At 41.4% G+C, this 18,297-nt stretch overlaps 2 protein-coding genes across 6 annotated transcripts in view; one reads left to right on the top strand and one right to left on the bottom strand.

Moving 5' to 3' along the window:
- LOC110262276 (uncharacterized) overlaps positions 1–18,297 on the top strand; it is a 149,340-nt gene that overhangs the window by 88,054 nt on the left and 42,989 nt on the right. For 2 of the 5 annotated variants that reach the window (XR_014814872.1, XR_014814868.1), the window contains 2 exons: positions 495–960; positions 2,946–3,043. Coding sequence is in view for 1 of the 5 variants with exons in the window: in XM_084975622.1 (XP_084831748.1) it covers positions 2,946–3,043; positions 15,807–15,928 (220 nt within the window). In the remaining 4 variants the exon portion in view is untranslated. Of the gene's footprint in view, positions 1–494; positions 961–1,855; positions 2,054–2,945; positions 7,125–15,806; positions 16,559–18,297 lie in introns of those variants that run through there. The other 3 variants (XR_014814869.1, XM_084975622.1, XR_014814870.1) reach the window with 3 other exon arrangements.
- RAB38 (RAB38, member RAS oncogene family) overlaps positions 80–18,297 on the bottom strand; it is a 63,571-nt gene continuing 45,353 nt past the window's right edge. Inside the window, exon 3 of the mRNA XM_003482585.4 lies at positions 80–955. Coding sequence (XP_003482633.1) covers positions 803–955 — 153 coding nt within the window. The 3' untranslated portion in view covers positions 80–802. The remainder of the gene's footprint in view (positions 956–18,297) is intronic.

Genomic DNA, 18,297 nt, shown 5'->3' on the forward strand with positions numbered 1-18,297 from the left:
TGGGTCTTGAGACCTATGGACATACAGTCAAAAAAAAAAAAAGTTTACAATACCGAGAAACTGAAAGCACATTCACAAGTAAGGAAACGGCATCTTTTAATGGTTTATTTTTCACTTGTGAAAATATATATAATATATATTACATGTACAGAAGAGTCCCACAGCTTGAGTCAGAGAAAGCGAACAGAAAGGCACATACCAGGGGCAGTCTTTTCATAAAGTTTTCAGTTGAACCAACATTCAGGGCAAGGCAAGTGACAATAAAAGCAACAAAGGCATAGGCAGCCTGTGTACATGACTCTGAAGAGCTAAATCAGACACAACTCTAGGTCTGTTGAGAATGGAGGTCATCTCTGGAGAAAATACCATTTCTACTTAATAGGCCTGTCAGACCAGCAGAGGATGTATTGAAATCTGGACAAAGACACCAGGGGCAAAGTGAAAGCCAAGGCGCTTAACTTGACAGCTAGTCTGTTCTTCTCTTTCTCTTTCAGACCTGAGGCCTTAGCTGATTCAGAGAAGCAAATAACAGGGCTGACTCTGGCCCTGCAGAATTATGGCCAGCTACAAGACAGAAATTTTGTAACAGACTAAATATTTTAAAAGCTTGTAAACACTGGGCTGATGCTGAGAAAAACATAAAAAGAACATTTGCTGTTTCTCTTATAGGAAAGATACAGGCATAGAGCTTTAGCTGGCCCCAGGTGTATCTCTATCCTGACACTGACCCAAAATGGTAGGAATTGAGACACAATTCATGAGATGATTAGATGACTTCCATCAGATGCCAGCCCAGGAGCTACTAGGATTTGGCACAGCTGGAGCAGCTGACAGCCCTGGGCGATGTGAGATGGGGCTTCACAATGTCAGGCTCAATGGACTCCATCAGGTCACATTCGTTTGCAAGTATATGTTTCACCAGGCATCTGGAGGCTTCATCGATGTTTATATTTTCCTGAGGTGAGAAAAAAAAAAAAAAACCCAGCTTTTATTATTCAGTATTCTAAAATAATGCTATAGCAGAGACTTATATGAAACAAAAGGGCAATATTTAAATATCTCTTTTTAAACTCTATCCATGCATCTTCTTTCTATTCCCCTCACTCTCATCTATTCTTTCAAAGAACTTTTCCTTTTTTTTAGTCCTTCACAAAAGTAAAAATACTTACTTGTTTTGTTACTTAGAAAAATAGTGGTTGGTGGACTCATTTAGTAGGTTGAATTTATGTTAGAGGGTAATGTTCTTATTTTTATATACTTTTTTTTTTTTTTTGCTTCTTTAGGGCTGAGCCTGTGGCAGATGGAGGTTTCTACGCTAGAGGTTAAATCAGAGCTATAGCTGCCCTCCTACACCACAGCCACGGCAATGCGGGATCCATGCCGTGTCTGCAACCTACACCACAGCTCACAGGAATGCCAGATCCTTAATCCACTAAGCGAGGCCAGGGATCGAACCCACATGCTCATAGATACTAATCAGGTTCATTGACACTGAGCCACGACAGGAACTTCTTTCATAGTATGCTACTGTAGAAGCTACACTCTATGTCTTCGACCTAAATTAGGTTCATAATTGTTCTCTGTCACGTACTACCTTTGTGACCTTGATATGAAATAGGAACAATAAGACACCATCAGTGGTTTCACCAGTATTTCTGGTGCTCTGCCTTCCAGTCAAATGGTAGGAGTGCACTGCTCTGACCTCTGTGAAGTTAGGCATGGACATATGACTTTCACTGGACAAGGAAATGGAAGGATAAATGGTTATGTCTCACTTTTGCTTTTGTAGAGAAGCAATAAGAGCCAATACTCTATTGACTGTATTCTTTTCTCCCTGCTTTTGCAATTATGGAAGGCACAGAGATGGACATTCTCTCGGTCTTTGAATGAGGTTCAAGAAAAGCCCACAATCCTATGATGACGCATTAGTCTAAGTGAGAATGATGACCTTGTTGTGTGAAGCCACTGAGCTTTGGGGTTGTTTATTACTGTGACATTCCTTAGACAATCAAGATGGGCATAACTCGCCAAAGGAAAATATGAAATCCGAAATGTGAGTCTAGTTTCAAGAATGAAATAAGTGTCAACTTGGGGAGAATATGGAGCAAGTATTGGAATCTAAAATACACTGTTAATTCAGTAACTATAGGTTAAGTTGCCTTTTCTCTGCTAGACAGAAAACTGAGCAATGCGGACTATTTACTGCTGGCCTACTAAACAAGAAACCTTGATCTTTAGTAAAGTCAAATTTTACTGTCATCACAATTTATAGAATATCTCTGAAGTGTTTCCTTATATTCAGTGAAAAGAGATAGGACATTTTTTGTCAAATTGTTTTGCTACAAGATCTTGTGGTCCAATCTGAAGTGTAACTACTTATCCCTCCTTTTTGTATGGATATCAAAGTTGTTTATGTATTTTGAGATCATTGCATGAAATCATATTACATAGAAAATGTAAGAGGTAGGGATGGTTTCCGAACGGCATCTGTATGACTAATGCCATTAGATGTAAACACTGATTAGCATGGTTCCCATCATTCAAGCCCAACCCTGAATTCACTTGCTATGAAAACTTACAGTAACTTTCTGAGTTCCCAAAAACAGCCTGATTATTTTCTCCTACTTACAAAGCCTTAATAAAAATGCCTCTGAGGATTTCTAAATCTAAAGCCAAGTGAAGTCCTGGTTGCTTTTTTGTTTTTGCTGTTGTTTTTACGCTAGATCAGAATTCATGTCTCTGAGCTTTTCTTTGCTCATCTATATGATGGTCTTAATGATAGTTTTATCAAATAAAAAATGGCTTCTCTTTATAGGTGTGGGATCATTGGTGCTTTCACAGGGTTGGGCACTTTATATATATAATCTTATTTAAACCCGTTTGAGGCCTTAGAGGCAAGGATTCATTTTTTGGTGTTAATCATTTTGTTGTTATTGCTGGCACAGAGATGGAATGACCTTCCCCACTTCAGCTCAGCATGCGCCTCATGCCTTGGAAGCCAGTCCAGAGAGAGGAACCGTGCTTCTGCCGTCTTCCCTGCTGGGTGAGTTACTGTGCCTTTAAGTCATTACCCATGCTTGTCATATGTTCTGTTACTCTTCGTCTCTTAGCATCATGCCCAGGGGTCACATTTAAACTACTTGCTCCCAGGCAGTAATCTGACACAGACAAGAGTCTGGCTCTGTGGGACAGACCCAGATCAATGCTTTATTCTTGAGTCCAGCCACTTGGTCCATTAAAGCCTGGTCCATGGTCCTCAACTGCCTCCTCTTCAAGGAAAGGGGGGAAGTATAGTCTCACTTCACCTCCCAGGCCTTGGGCTCTTGGGCCAGCACATCTTGCTAAAGAAGCTCTATATTTGGGTGGTTTGAAGGTGCTTTCTCAGCCACTAATAAATGCTCTGGATCTCATTTGGTTATCAGTTGTGCATTGGGGAAGGAGGTAATAACATCCCATCCCACATACCAAGCATAGGATATCATCATATTTATTTAAGGTAAGAAAACTTAAGTTTAGGAGTTCCTGTCGTGGCGCAGTGGTTAACGAATCCGACTAGGAACCATGAGGTTGCGGGTTCGATCCCTGCCCTTGCTCAGTGGGTTAACGATCCGGCGTTGCTGTGAGCTGTGGTGTAGGTTGCAGACGCGGCTCGGATCCAGCCTTGCTGTGGCTCTGGCATAGGCCAGCGGCTACAGCTCCGATTCGACCCCTAGCCTGGGAACCTCCATATGCCGCAGGAGCGGCCCAAGAAAAGGCAAAAAGACAAAAAAAAAAAGAAAACTTAAGTTTAGAAAAGTTAAGAGACTCCCCCTGAACCTCATGTAGCAGATGGGTTTGAGGGCCAGAACTCACACCCAGGTGGTTCAGACATCAAAGCCTGCCTTTTACTAAGCTAAGTCCTTTTCAAGATGGTTTCTAAGATCAAGTGCAATAACAAAAGTGTTTACTATAGTGTTAGGCCCAATGGGTGCTAAATAACCTTCCTCTGGAGTTCTCGTTGTGGCTTGGTGGGAATGAACCCAACTAGTTATCTATGAGGATGCAGGTTTGATCCCTGGCCACACTCAGTGGGTTAAGAATCTGGCATTGCCGAGAGCTGTGGTGTAGGCTGTAGACCCAATTCAGATCTGGCATTGCTGTGGCTGTGGTGTAGGTCAGCAGCTGCAGCTCTGATTCGACCCCTAGCCTGGGAACTTCCATATGCCCCAGGTGCGGTCCTGAGTTTAAAAAAAAATTCTTGGGAGTTGCCTTCGTGGCTCAGTGGTTAATAAGCCCAGCTAGGATCCATGAGGATGCAGGTTCAATCCCTGGCCTCTCTCAGCTGGTTAAGGATCCAGTGTTGCTGGGAGCTTGGCTCGGATCCCAGGTTGCTGTGGCTGTGGTGTAGGCCGGCAGCTGCAGCTCCAGTTCGACCTCTAGCCTGGGAACTTCCATATGCTTCGGGTGCGGCCCTAAAAAATACGAAGAAAGAAAGAAATCTTAGTTGCTCTCTCTTTCATTAAGCAAGTTTTAAACTTTAAAAGGGGCCCTCTTTCACATATAGTATAAGTTAGATTTAACAGTCTTTTTCAGACCTCCACTCATACATCTACATGCCAGTTAAAGAGGGTTTTCTTTCGTTAATATGCAAATTGGCCAAATCTGCTAAGGAGGAGAGTGAAGTGTGGCCAAATGAGTGAAAATCAATCATTCTTTAGAGGAAGACAACTAAAACCTAAGTCCAATTAGTGGCAGCCTAGCAGGATCATTTTAGTAAAAAAATAAGGTGATGCAGGCAAAGGCTACTGGTGTTAGGACTCGGGCATGAGACTGTGCAGGATGGGGCTCTAGACCGACAAAACCATCAGAGCCAAGGAGTGGCTTTTGGATCACATGTAGGAAGAGAGTAGCAGCTCCTGATGACTGAGCCACAGTCATTCAATCAATGGTATTTCGATTTTCACTAAGTACGAGGCATACAAAGACAAAGAGGATAAAATAAACTGTCCTTGGCGAAGCTTGTACTAGCAAGGTAAACAGCAGAGGTACAGTATGGTTGGAAACGGCATCTAGAGCCGGAATCCTGTAGAGACTTGAATGCTAAGTTGGCCAGGCAGAGTCACTGAGGGTTTTTTTTTGCAAGTGACGTGTCAATAAACACAATCTGATACAATCTATTACTAGACAAAACTATACAGAGCCTTAGCAATCTCTTTAAATACTTAATCTATCAGTGAGCATATAGGAAATAGCTGTCATGTGTACCGTGGTACTGGCTGCCTGGGCACACCTATTCCAGATAGGAACCTTTAAGAGGAAGCCAGGAAGAGGAGCAAGCATTATATTTGCCACCTGCGTTCTATAAAAGGGCATGGTGTACAGTGTTTAGAGCATGGGCCTGCAGCCACATTATCTCAACTCCCCACTTTCTGGCTGTGTGACCTTGGAAAACTGTTTCAGCCCCTCTGCACCTTAGTTTCCTCATCTATAAAAAGGGACTCAAGGAGTTCCCATTGCAGCTCAGCAGGTTAAGAGCCTGACTAGTATCCATGAGGTTTTAGATTCCATTCCTGGCCTTGCTCATTGGGTTGGGGACCCAGGGTTGCCGCAAGCTGTGGCGAAGGTCTCGGATCCAGCTTGGATCTGGCACCCGGGAACTTCCATATGCTGCAGGTATGGCCCTACAAAGAAAAAAAAAATTAAAAACAGGGATCAAGAGACCTACTTCATAGATGATTCTCAGTTAATCCATGTTAATACCTGTAACATGTGGAACACTTAGAACAGTGAAGGGCATAGGGCAATCATTTAATAAATGCCATCAGTATATTCTTCTCACTTCATCATCAGAATATGATAATGTCTATATTCTATTCCTTCATTTTGTAGCTAAGGAAGCTGAGGTTGAGAAGGGGTAAGTGACTGTCCCCAAGACACACACTGGTAAGCTTTAAGGCCAGGGGTGAGCCCAGGGAGAAGGCTAATACTTGCCATGATATTTACCATATACCTACTACCAAAAGGCAAGATACGTAGTGTTTAGAGTACAAGCGTGGAGTCAGATCCTTATCTCAAGGCCCCCTAAATATTCCCCTAAATAAATAAACAGTGGGCACAGCCTGTGTTTCTGGTATTAAAAGGGTTGGAAGGTTGCAGTCAGTGCCTCAGGCAAGAATGCATTGTCTGCTACAACTATAGGTTTGGACCTTTCAGGCAATTATATTGCGATATAATTGATTGTGCTACTTGGCATCCAAGTAGACACAGCCAAGCCCACATTTTCTAGGTTGTTGTGAAGAAGCAGAGCCTCTGGCTTAAATGCAAAATACTACCTAGGAATTTTTATTGACATTTGTTCTACAGTTGTAACAACCCCTCCAGGAGCATCTCATGACTTCCACGTTATGCACATTTAGACTGAATCCACCGTGATTTATTTACATATTTGCAGTATGAAAAGATGGTCTATTGTACTGACTACTTCAGGTTGATGTGTAGTCCTCTTTATGCCTCTGCTCGGAATCTTTTCATTTTTATCAATAAGCATGTCTGAGAAGCAGGCTTCAAATGCCTAACAAGCATTTTAGTGAAAACAAATGGTAGTAACTACCAGAGTATTACTGAGTGTCTATTCCATGATGGGCATATAGCAGATGCTTTACTTATGAAATAATGTTCACATCCAATCCTCACAAAAACCTGTTAAAAAACTAATAGCCTTGTTTTAAAGGTAAGGAAACTTGAACCTTTGACAAAGTTAGGTAACTGAACCAGAGCAGAGCAATCTCTTGCTCAATCTGTCATTCCGACTAAGACTAGCCTAGCTCCATTGTCTATCCTGCTCCCATACATTACATGACAGCATCTCCAAGGATAAAAAAGGATTAAAAGAGTTCCTCTTGTGGCTCAGTGGGTTATAAACCCAACTAGTATCCATGAGAATGAGAGTTTGGTCCCTGGCCTTGCTCAGTGGGTAAAAGGATCTGGCTTTGCCATGAGCTATGGTGTAGTTCGCAGACATGGCTCAGATCCCATGTTGCTGGGGCTGTGGCATAGGCCAGCAGCTGCAGCTCCAATTCAACCCCTAGCCTGGGAACTTCCACATGCCTCAGGTATGGCCCTAAAAAGCAAAAAAGAAAAAAAAAGTTTTATTTCTAAATCATTAATTCTTGACCCTGGCCGCATATTCCAGTCATTTGGAGAGTTCAAAAACATCTATGGGCAGGGCTCTCCTCCCAGACATTAAAATGTGCGTCAAGGTTTGAGACACACTCATATAATTAAGAATGCCTTTAAAGATGTTCTTTTCTATTTCAATTGTGAACTCTCTGGAAATAACATTTAATATAGTGATTTTTAAGCTGTAGTGTTTCTGATCTTGCCAGAGAGGAAGGCATATAAATCTAACTATCTGAGGTCTTGGGTATTGTCAGTTTTTTAATTAGCTCTTCAGAACATCTGTCTGGTGGCAAATTATTTAATCTCTGACCCCTGCTGCCAGAGAGCAAAAATACCCTAGCAGAAAACTTTCACATCTGCCTAGTTAGAAGCTGGCAAAGAATTCATCCTCCCCTAATCTTTCCAAATACATCAACCTCAAACATAACACCAATGTACCAGAAGCTCTGAGGTTAGGGCATTAAATTCCTCAGCTCTGTGAAAGTTTAATTAGAGCAGATGGCCCACTAGATAATAACACCAGTGTAAGAAGTCTTACAGAGAACAGGTGTCTTAAGAATACTTTCTGTAAGAAGACTCAGCACTTGTTTATTGAGCACACAAGTGCCAACCCATTTGCTAGTTCTTATTTACTGTAGTTTGTGTCTAATACAGAGCAAGCATAGTGGATGCCTGTATTTTTGTCTGCGTAGCACATTTTTCCTCCCTAATCCCCTTCCCCATACCACTCCTCCTTTCCTTGGGGTGACTGCTTCCTCCCATTGGCAGGCATGAGCTTCTACTGGGGATCCTCCAAAGTGAGCCTCATATCTCAGACACTGTTCTCAGAAGTTGGCATTTCATTTAATCTTCACAATAAAGCCGAGGCGGGAGGTATTGCCTTTATTTGACAGAACAGGAAAGTGAAGTTCAGAGAGGCTAAATGAGGTACTCAAAGTCTCAGGGACAGTTAGGGGCAAGATCTGGCTTCCAAGCCAATCCTCAAAGATTCTGTATTTTTGCTTTTCTTCTCCTTGCTGATTTCTTAGAGTCTATGGACACCACTGTCCACATGTCCACATGCAGGTCTACTAAATCCAGAGCCCACGGTTTTGCACTTTGCCACTTTCCCCATGAAAGGAAGACAGAAGTGAAAAGTGTGATTCAGACAAACCAGGTCCTAGGGATGTCCTATCATCTGAAAGTTACCAGACTTTAGTTCATGTAACAGGTACTAGGAAGGCCAGATGGAGGCATACTGTCACTGATTTCTACACAGGATAGAGTCCCATTGCCAGCATGGAGATACAGGGGAAGAAGAGGAACGGTCACAGATAAAATCAGCTCCAAAGACTGTGTCCATCTGACAGTGCTTCCCCCATTCCCACCACGGTCCTAGCTCAGCCCCTGTCCTTTGTGCGCCAGATGTCAAAGTCTACTTCATACATTCTGTCTCCCCTCTTCTCTGTAGTCCCAGGGCCTCCTACCTCACAGTTCTCTTTCTTTATCTCCTTCTTACTATTCCAGCAGCATCTGGAATCCCACTTCAGCCATGAAGTAAATGGATCCATGAGGATGTGGGTTCGATCCCTGGCCTTGCTTAGTAGTAAGGATCCGGTATTGCCATGAGCTGTGGTGTAGGTTACAGACACAGCTCAGATCCCGAATTGCTGTAACTCCGATTTGACCCCTAGCCTGGGAACCTCCATATGCCACGGGTTGACCCTAAAAAGCAAAATAAAATAAAATAATAATAATGATTGTATAAAAAATAAAAAAATAGGCCCAGCATTAGTCAAATGATTTATAGTTAATGATATCTATAATGAAGACATGTTTCCATTTATACCTAATACATGATTACTTTCACAATTAAAGTATGAGTAGGAACAAAAATAAAACGTGTGCTGAAATTGACTCAAGTCTCCTAACTTAATGGCACCTATTAATCAGTCTTAAAAAGAGAAGACAGAATAAACATAAACATAAAAACTATCATTTAGCCAGGCTTAATAAACCCCATTAATGAAAACATAGAAGTCTTCAGTCAAAAGACCATCTCATTCACCTAGTTTAAGAAGATAAATGGCCCACTAGACACAAAATATTAATAGTAATAATTGCTGACATTTATTGAACACTCACTATGGAACACTCACTCAGGTCCTATGCATGCTTATATATAATCTCATTTAACATTAGTACATTCTCGGAGGAGGGTATACTATTAACCTATTGCACAGAGTAGGAGACTGAGACACACAGAGGATAAGCTATATAGCCACAGTATTTGTTGGACTTACTCAATCCAAAGACATATTTATGGGGTGCTAAATATGAACAGAAATTATCTGTTTTATAATCCATTTCCACTGTGATTAAATGTTTTCATTTTGACACCTCTGTGTGCCAAGTCTGAGAATTGAGACTGGAACACTGTTGTCCCAGGAAGCAGCAAAGGATAATGGAAAAAGAATGAGCTTTGGAGTCAACCTTTGAAACTTGGTCTTGCCACTTACTGTGGGACCCAGAACAAGTCCAAATCCTGAGCCTCCCCACTTGATATGCAAAATGAAGCTAATGACAACTCTACCTAATAGGGTATGTGTTAGGATTAAATGATACACACAGATGAAGCACTTAGACATTACAGACTTCCCTAGGCTGAAATTAGAGCCCCTCAATTCAGACACCTATCACTGGTCAGTATGTAATGGCTTATTTGTCTGCATCCTCACAGCACTGGGGGCTCCTGGAGCTTCATTGCTGTAGCCTAGCACCTAACACAGTGCCTGCAGGCCGTGGGCACTTGGAAGATAAATGAATGAATTTATCTTCATAAATGAATGAACAAATGAATGAATGAATGAACCAATCAGTGAGGCCCTCAGAAGAGTAACAGGTTCGGGTTTCAAACTGAAAATAATTTCTAATGTGGGTGATGTCTGTAGAGAGTTAAAAGGAAAACATATTCACGACAGAATTTACTTCACAAGTCAAACTCCCTGTTTTTGTCTTGTTTTCCAGTTACAGTTTGGCACCATTACTTTTTGGTAAAATGAAAGAAGACTGACTGAATCAGTTTATAAAAATTGAACTGTTCTGTTAAAGGCTTTGTAGTTAGGCAGGTCTATGTTGGAATATTGAGTTTCCTCTTTTAAAAATAATTCTTGGGAGTTCCCGTCATGGCTCAGTGGTTAACGAATCCGACTAGGAACCATGAGGTTTCGGGTTCAATCCCTGGCCTTGCTCAGTGGGTTAAGGATCTGGCGTTGCCGTGAGCTATGGTGTAGGTCACAGACATGGCTTGGATCCCGCGTTGCTGTGGCTCTGGTGTATGCCGGTGGCTACAGCTCTGATTCAATCCCTAGCCTGGGAACCTCCATATGCTGCGGGAGCAGCCCAAGAAATGGCAAAAAGACAAAAATAAAAAAAAAATTCTTCCTGGAGTTCCCTGATGGCTCAGTGGGTTAAGGATCTGGAGTGGTCACTGCTGTGGCTCGAGTCACTGCCGTGGCATGGGAATTTCTGCATGCTATGGGTGTGGCAAAAAAGAACAATAATAATTCTTCATGTCTTGTTGCAACAAAAATTATTTCTGGTAACTTATGCTATTTAATAACTAGAAGAACTTAGACAAATACTTAATTTTTCTGGGCCTCCTCTACAATTTAGAGAGAATAACACCCACTTGAAGGAATTATCAGGGTTAGAAATATCTTATTTAGGGCAAAAGTAGAAGCTGGGTAACATTACCTATTTTACGACCCTATATTATACATAATTATTTTAATATCATCCTCTCCTCTTAAGAACTTTTAAGATACTGAATGAAAGGTCAATTCTAGTTTAATAACAATTTTTCAGGCCTTCAGTTTATCTTTTCTTTGTATATGATCCTTCTGCCCAGACCTCAGTTAACTCTTTAGTAGAGAATGTGAAGTCCTTGCTTTCTTTTCCAGATAGTACAAATGAAATTGTTTGGTAAAAATAATTCCACTGTTAGAATAATGTTATCTTGGGTAAAAACATAGGAACAAGAACTATAAGTAAAAGTAGATGTGTTGATACAACTGAACAAATCCATCTTTTAATCATCGTTTCGTCTTTGGCATGTCATGATGCTAGTTAGCTACCAGCACTCTAAGTCCTCCCTACTAACTTCAGAACCTATGTCTACTCCTCCCTACTAACTAACCCTGACGTCTAACGCCTAAATTCCACAGTCAGATAACGAGCCATTCTTAGCCTGGGCGACCTCCCTTGCGGCAGCGCTTTGCATGTGCTGTGTACCATTTTCTTCTTCCTTCTGTTGAATAACACTATTCTTTTCTTCATTCTACAAACTCGTAATAGGAAAAAAAGAGGAGCTACGTCAATTTGAAGTTCCTCTCATGAGACTGAAAAATCATGTAACTAAATGAAATAATTCATTATTCAGCAAATAATCACTGAGCACTTTCCATGGACTGGACACTATTCACCAGAATCGTGCCATTCAGCGCTTTCACACTGACTGTGGGGTCAGCCGTCGTGTGATTATCTTATTCGCCCAGGCCTGTTCCATCTCTGCTTAGAGGTCATGGTGGTGACACCCTCCTTTTTCACCATCACTCTGATGTTTCACTTTAGGTCCGGCCCTGTGGAATCTCTTCTCTGGTCACATGCCTCTCTTTTCTTCCCGTGGCAGTCTGTCCTCCACATTCCCGCCAGACAGACTCCTGACTACTCTGATTAAAGCATAGTGATGGTCACACCTCAACCCTGTGTCCAGCTCAGAAAAACTCTGTTGGGAGTCCCCGTCGTGGCTCAGCGGTAAACGAACCAGGATCAGTATTCATGAGGATGTGAGTTTGGTCCCTGGCCTCACTCAATGGGTTAAGGATCCCGTGTTGCCATGAGCTGTGATGTAGGTCACAGATGTGGCTCAGATCCTGCACTGCTGTGGCTGTGGCGTAGGCCGGCAGCTGTAGTTTTGGTTCGACCCCTAGCCTGGGAAACTCCATATGCCACAGGTGCAGCTCTAAAAAGACAAACAAACAAAAAAACGCATAAAAAACACCTCTGTTGACTCATGCTGCCTACTCAGAATCAGTGCAGACGGCTACACAGAGGGCCAGCCGGTATGGCCACAACTGAACTCTCCTGTCTCACTTCCACTGGCTGTCCTTACTTGGCGAGGTTCCAACTGAACAAAGCCCCAGGCCCGTCCCTCAGTGTGCTTTGCTTGAGTTCATACTCCATGTCTATCCGCAGGTCTCCTGCTCATCCCGAGCAAACACATCTCACTTGAAGTATTTAGCCTCCGACATCTAACTGATTCATGATGATTTCACTTTATTCTGCACGAACTTCTGGATGAAATTCAGATATATTCCCCAGTTCAGAATCTTCCAATCATTTTTGAATTTTTATTGTTTAGCTATTTGTTTATTTAAGGGGAATGGTGCAGTGGAAAGACTCAGAACTAGCCTAGCTCTATCAATGCTAGTAGCTAGGTAATCTCGGGCAAGTCACCCCAACCTCTCTCTGATCCTTAATTTCTATAGTTATAATACTCAATTTTAAAAAAATGCCAGCTTCACAAGGTTGTTGAGAATGTGTATAGAACAAGATGAGATACTTGAAAGAACTCGGCAATAGCGTATGCATACAATAGGCCCTGAAAAGAAAAGAAAATGCTTAGGAAACAATACAACATTGCATAAATGTTAAGTTTTATATGAGACTGTTTGGAAGCACAAGCATACTTCTTTGTTAGAATAAGTAGGTTCTGAGGTTTTATGAGATGGTACAGGAAAAAAAGCTATCTTCTGATTAATTTTTGAATAAGTTAAAAATAATTCAAAATGTTTCTTTCTTTCTTTTTTGTCTTTTTAGAGCCAAACCCGCAGCATATGGAGGTTCCCAGGCTAGGGGTTGAATTGGAGCTGTAGCCACTGGCCTACGCCAGAGCCATAGCAATGCCAGATCGAAGCCGTGTCTGCAACCTACACCACAGTTCATGGCAATACCAGATCCTTAACCCACTGAGCAAGGCCGGGGATTGAGCCCACAACCTCATAGTTCCTAGTCAAATTCATTTCCACTGCACCACAACAGGAACTCCTTTTTTTTTTTTTTCCATCTTTTGCAAAATGTTTCTTTATCACAGGATTCCTCAGAGACCTAGAAGCTCACAGAATGTTGCATGTGATTGAACTTCTAGCATTACATGGAGAAGAGGTTTCGCATCATGAGGGGAGGACAGGAGGGGAGGGGACCCAGAGCAACATGGCAGAACTGGGAGCAGAAAAGGAAGACCCTCAACGAGAATGGATGAGTCAAGAAAAGGCAGATTCAGGTTGGGAGGGAGGCTTGGAGAGAAGCCAGTTGTTCCCCTTCCCCCGTCCCATCCTCAGGCAGAGAAGGGGTGTGTGGTATCTCATAAACTGACCTGATCACAGAACACTTAACTCAGGCTCTGTCTCACAGGGCTGGTATTCCTCTTTGCACAATTCAGCAACTTTTGAACAGGAGCAGTAGTAGAATAAATGGGAGTAGCTGTGGATGGCGGCTGTGGGTGGGTGGACAGAGACACTGCTAACCGATTTTGTCTTATACTTGTGACTTCGTTTATCCTTCCCTAGCTAGTGCTACCTCCATGTTTACCTTTCTCCATATTTCTGAGCCTCACCTGAAAGGAAGTACGTGGGGGTTTTTTCACATGACTTGAACAGTGCAGGGTGAGACCATGCTCCAAACAAAATTGCGAACAGTGGGTCTGGCTGGTAATGACAAGGTCCTGAGAGGATGCCCTCTGGTGAGTCTTCTCTGACCCACGCCCCACCCACCTGAGTTAGGCTGGGCCAGGAAGCTCTGCTAGGTGCCTCAGAGCAGTTCCCTGTAGTAACTTAAATCTTGCATGATTACAGTGACTTTTAGAAACTTGCCTTCTCACTAGATAAGAAACGTCTTAAGAGCAGGACTGGCTCTTTTATGCACTGGGAGTGTTGTTCGCAGCTTACCAGAGGCCGGTTGGCATGTGCATGCCCAACAAGTAACTTACGAATGAACTGGCCTGTGAAAGGGAAAGAAAGGACTAAGACCAATTAAACATCACAAAAAAATTATTGTGAGCTGTTCTATGTTGATATCTGTTATGGTGAAGTTCCTTTAAACTCAGGACAGCTTTTGACAAGGAATTAAGGGACCTGGGTCCTAGTCCTAGACTTGTAGCTCAGTCATTGTAAACAGATCGAGTCTTCTCTCTGGTGTCCGTTTCATCAAGTACAGGAGAGAATTTATACCCTGCCTTTTTCCAAACATGACTGAAGGTGACTCTTTTTTTTTTTTTTTTTTTTTTTGTCTTTTTGCCATTTTCTTGGGCCGCTCCCACAGCATATGGAGGTTCCCAGGCTAGGGGAGCTGTAGCTGCTGGCCTACACCAGAGCCACAGCAATGCCAGATCTGAGCCACATCTGCAACCTTCACCACATCTCACGGCAACGCCAGATCCTTAACCCACTGAGCAAGTCCAGGGATCAAACCCGCAACCTCATGGTTCCTAGTTAGAGTCGTTAACCACTGCGCCACGACGGGAACTCCTGAAGGTGACTCTTGAGACTATCTCCAGCTCCTAATGTAGTTAAACTTGAGAGAGTCCTAAAAATAATGCTCCCTTAATGGGAATGATTTCTCAAATTGAGAGTTTAAGTATGAGACTAGAGCAAGTGTGCTCCATTCTAAATGATTAGCTGTAAGTTTTTGGTTGCAAAAATTGGAAACCAATTGAACAGCCTAGGTCATTTGGAGGGTTGCTCTGGGGAATGACCAAATTGCTGCAAGATTCAGGCCATATCAAGAACCTTAGGAAATCAAATTAGACTCTCAGACACCATCAGGTCAGCTTCATTTTCTCTATCTGCCCAGCAACTTTTTGCATATAAAGAGAGAGATAACCTCATAGTCTCATAGCTTTGCCACCCCAAAGGCCCCCCAACTCAGCTGAAGAAATCCTGGGGAAGGACTCTGAATGAGTGTGGCTTTAGTCACGTGTTCATACTTCAGACTAAAGCAACTCTAAGCCCAGTAGAGAAATGCTACCAGGAAGGGCCCCACGTAGGCCAGGTAGCACTATTGGCCAATTACTGTGACTTCAGAGACAGAATACGGAGGACATGGGAATTTTCATTTAGACAACCTGTAGGGAGAGCTGAAGGGGAATGGCTTGTGGTAGGAGCAAAAACTGACCCTGACGGACTTGCAATATCAGGAAGACCTCCGTTGTACTCAGTCTAATGTTCTGTGGACATTTGCAGTCATCTCCACCAGTGTAGATATACGCATTACATTTTAGACAGATATAAGCAAGGTGCGATTTTTAAAAAGAAATAGAAAAATATGTTTCCATGATGTTGTACACTATCAAACAGATACATACTTAGTGGCATCAGATAATGTCAACATATGCAGAATAAGTGGACAATTGAGGCTCTTGTATCAGACATACCAAAGAAGAAAAGCAAAGGTGAAACATAAATGACCTGAAAAGAAGTACCTCTTCAGAAAGGTATAAAGTAGTTGCTTAATAATTTTTTCTGGGGGGGAAAAAAAGGAACAAAAGAAGCTTCCTGGGGCTTAAAACAGAACCTCAGTTCTGATTTTCTGTTTTGTGTTTTTTTAAATAGATTCAAAAGGACAGTCACTTTTGCCAGTAAATGATGGTTCTGCTTCAAATGAAAACTTTAAAAATATTGACTTTGCTCCTGAGAACTGCTTAAGATGGATTACATGCTTTCTTGCATCATAAAGTATCATTCAGGAGACAATTTAGCTCTTTTTGCTGACCCTGGATACTTTTCCCTTTTTTTCTCTTCCTCCTCAGGCTGGTACTGTGCATATGTGACTATGGGCCTACAGCTGATAAGCCAATTCTACGGCTTGACCCCTTAGGGGTAAATATGGCTTAAAAGGGATAGGATGGAATTCTTTTTCATATATACACATTTCTGGTTAGAAAGGAAACAGACCAAATGTTAACAGTGAAAACAGTGATTACAGATCATTTTAACCTTCTCTATTTTATAATTCTGGTTATTTTCTAAGTTCTTCCTAAGGAGTTTGTGTTTTTTAATATTCACATTCAAAGATGTGGAGCAAAGAAAATAAAGAGTGATTAGTTTTGAACCATGAAGAGTGTAGGAAGTCCTAATATCTTTATTTTACCCCTGAAGCCCATACAACAGGAAGGAAAGAGAACATTTATAAATAGTTCATGAACTATAAAATAGAAATATACAAGAATGAATGGAAAATTATGTTGGTTTTCCTCAAAGATGAAAAACTCTCCATAAGAGTGAGACTAGAAAAAAATAAGGACAGGAAGCTCAGAAACAGACATTCTAACTATACAATCACAAGTAATCCAATAAAGAAGAAAGAGGAAGGAGATCTTTAAAAAACAGCTTGACTACAGGAATATCTCAGGTAAGATCAGGTTTAAAAATAACAAATATAAAGGATATAGGAGAAGCGAAGTGACCTCAGAACAGATTCAAGGGTGGTCTGAACGCATCCAAATCAGGTCAGGAAACTCAAACCAAGTCTAAGAACAAGGCTGGAGAAAGTATTAAAGGCAGAAAGACGGTATTGGGGTTTATTCAAAGTATTATCACAAAGGGACACATTAAAGCTTGAAGAATATGGTGAGGCTAACTGATGACACAGAGAAGGCAGACCTAACACAACTAACTAACTAACTTTGCTTTCTTCTGTAAGAAAGACTTCAGATCAAATGATCAGGAGACTGTCTTTCACATCTTACATTTAGTGTAATGTCCCCACCATGTCTTGAGGCTGTAGGTTAGCTCCAAAGTAAAATGGGTAAATTCACCTGGCTCACAAGGTGCCTGAGGACTACTGATTACTTAGTTACGTTCAATAAGAATAGCTTCTAAGGTAATGAATGGCACAAAGCTCAAACCTCTGACCTCATGAGGAATTAACCTCACTTTTCACCAGAAGTTCAGAGAAGTCATAAAAGGCATACTCAGCAAATTTTTGTTAGATATAAAGGTAAGAAGCAGAACTGAACAAAGATGAAATTGGGATTTTAGAGTGTTCTCAAACAGAGAAGACCACTTTTATCCATTGTTGGCAAGTATAAACTAGTTTATCATTTTGGAAAGTAGATATGAAATTATAAAAAAGAACTATAAAAAATCCATTCCCTTTGATCTAGTGATTCTACTAAAAATAAAGCCTAATAAAATAATCTTAAATGTATAAAATATTTTATCTAAAAAGCATGTGTCGTACATTATTTATAATAGCAAAAACTGAAAGCTACCCAAATGTAGGGTTAATTATAGGGGATTACTTATAGGAGATAATATTGTGTATCTTTATCATGGAATGTAATTTGATTATTAAAATTATATTTACAAAGAATTTATCCTGAGAAAATGCTCATGATAAATTTAAAGGTTGCATGAAATGTGATGTAATTAAGAAATATGATAATGTTAACAGTGATTAATCCTGTGTGGGAGCTTTTTTGTGATTTTTTATTATTAATTTCCATTTTTCCTAAATCAGACAAGATTTATTTTTTCCCATTTGGCATTTCCATTCATATCCTGGCTGCTCTGTTTATGCAACATGCATTATCTCCTTTTCCTGATTAAGTATAGGTAGCCAAACTCGATTCCCTGGGTTCCTTGTGCTAAGGATAGTTGTGACTAATGAAACATAAGCAGAGGTCTACTGGGGTAGAGCTTCTAGTAAAACTTATTTTCTGAACTTTAAAAAGAGGGGGAGGGCAGACTCAGTTGTTAGATACCTTTTGCCCTTAACCTTTCCAGAAGAGTTGTTCCTGCCTAGAAACCACTCTGCATTATGGCAGGCAGAGGCTACGCTGTCTCTGAGATTTCCACCTCCTGGAGTACGTGACCACGGAGTGTAGGTGAGACCTGTAAACATGATGGAATAGTCACTCCTTTAATTAGGTCACCTTATAGAAGACTCCACTGTAGCCCATTGGAAAGAGATTCTCCTCCTGCCATGTTGTGGCTAGGAACCGGCCAGCCTCTAGAACCTAAGAGCAACTCCCAGCCAACAGCCAGTTTTCATTGCTTTTAGTCTCATTCAAATGTAGATGGATATAACCCTAACTGAAAT

This window comes from Sus scrofa, chromosome 9 (genome assembly GCF_054392235.1).
Source record: "Sus scrofa isolate SSC_HxYL_T2T_F1_AM1 chromosome 9, Sscrofa_HxYL_maternal_Yorkshire_Landrace_v2.0, whole genome shotgun sequence".
Lineage (NCBI taxonomy): Eukaryota > Metazoa > Chordata > Mammalia > Artiodactyla > Suidae > Sus > Sus scrofa.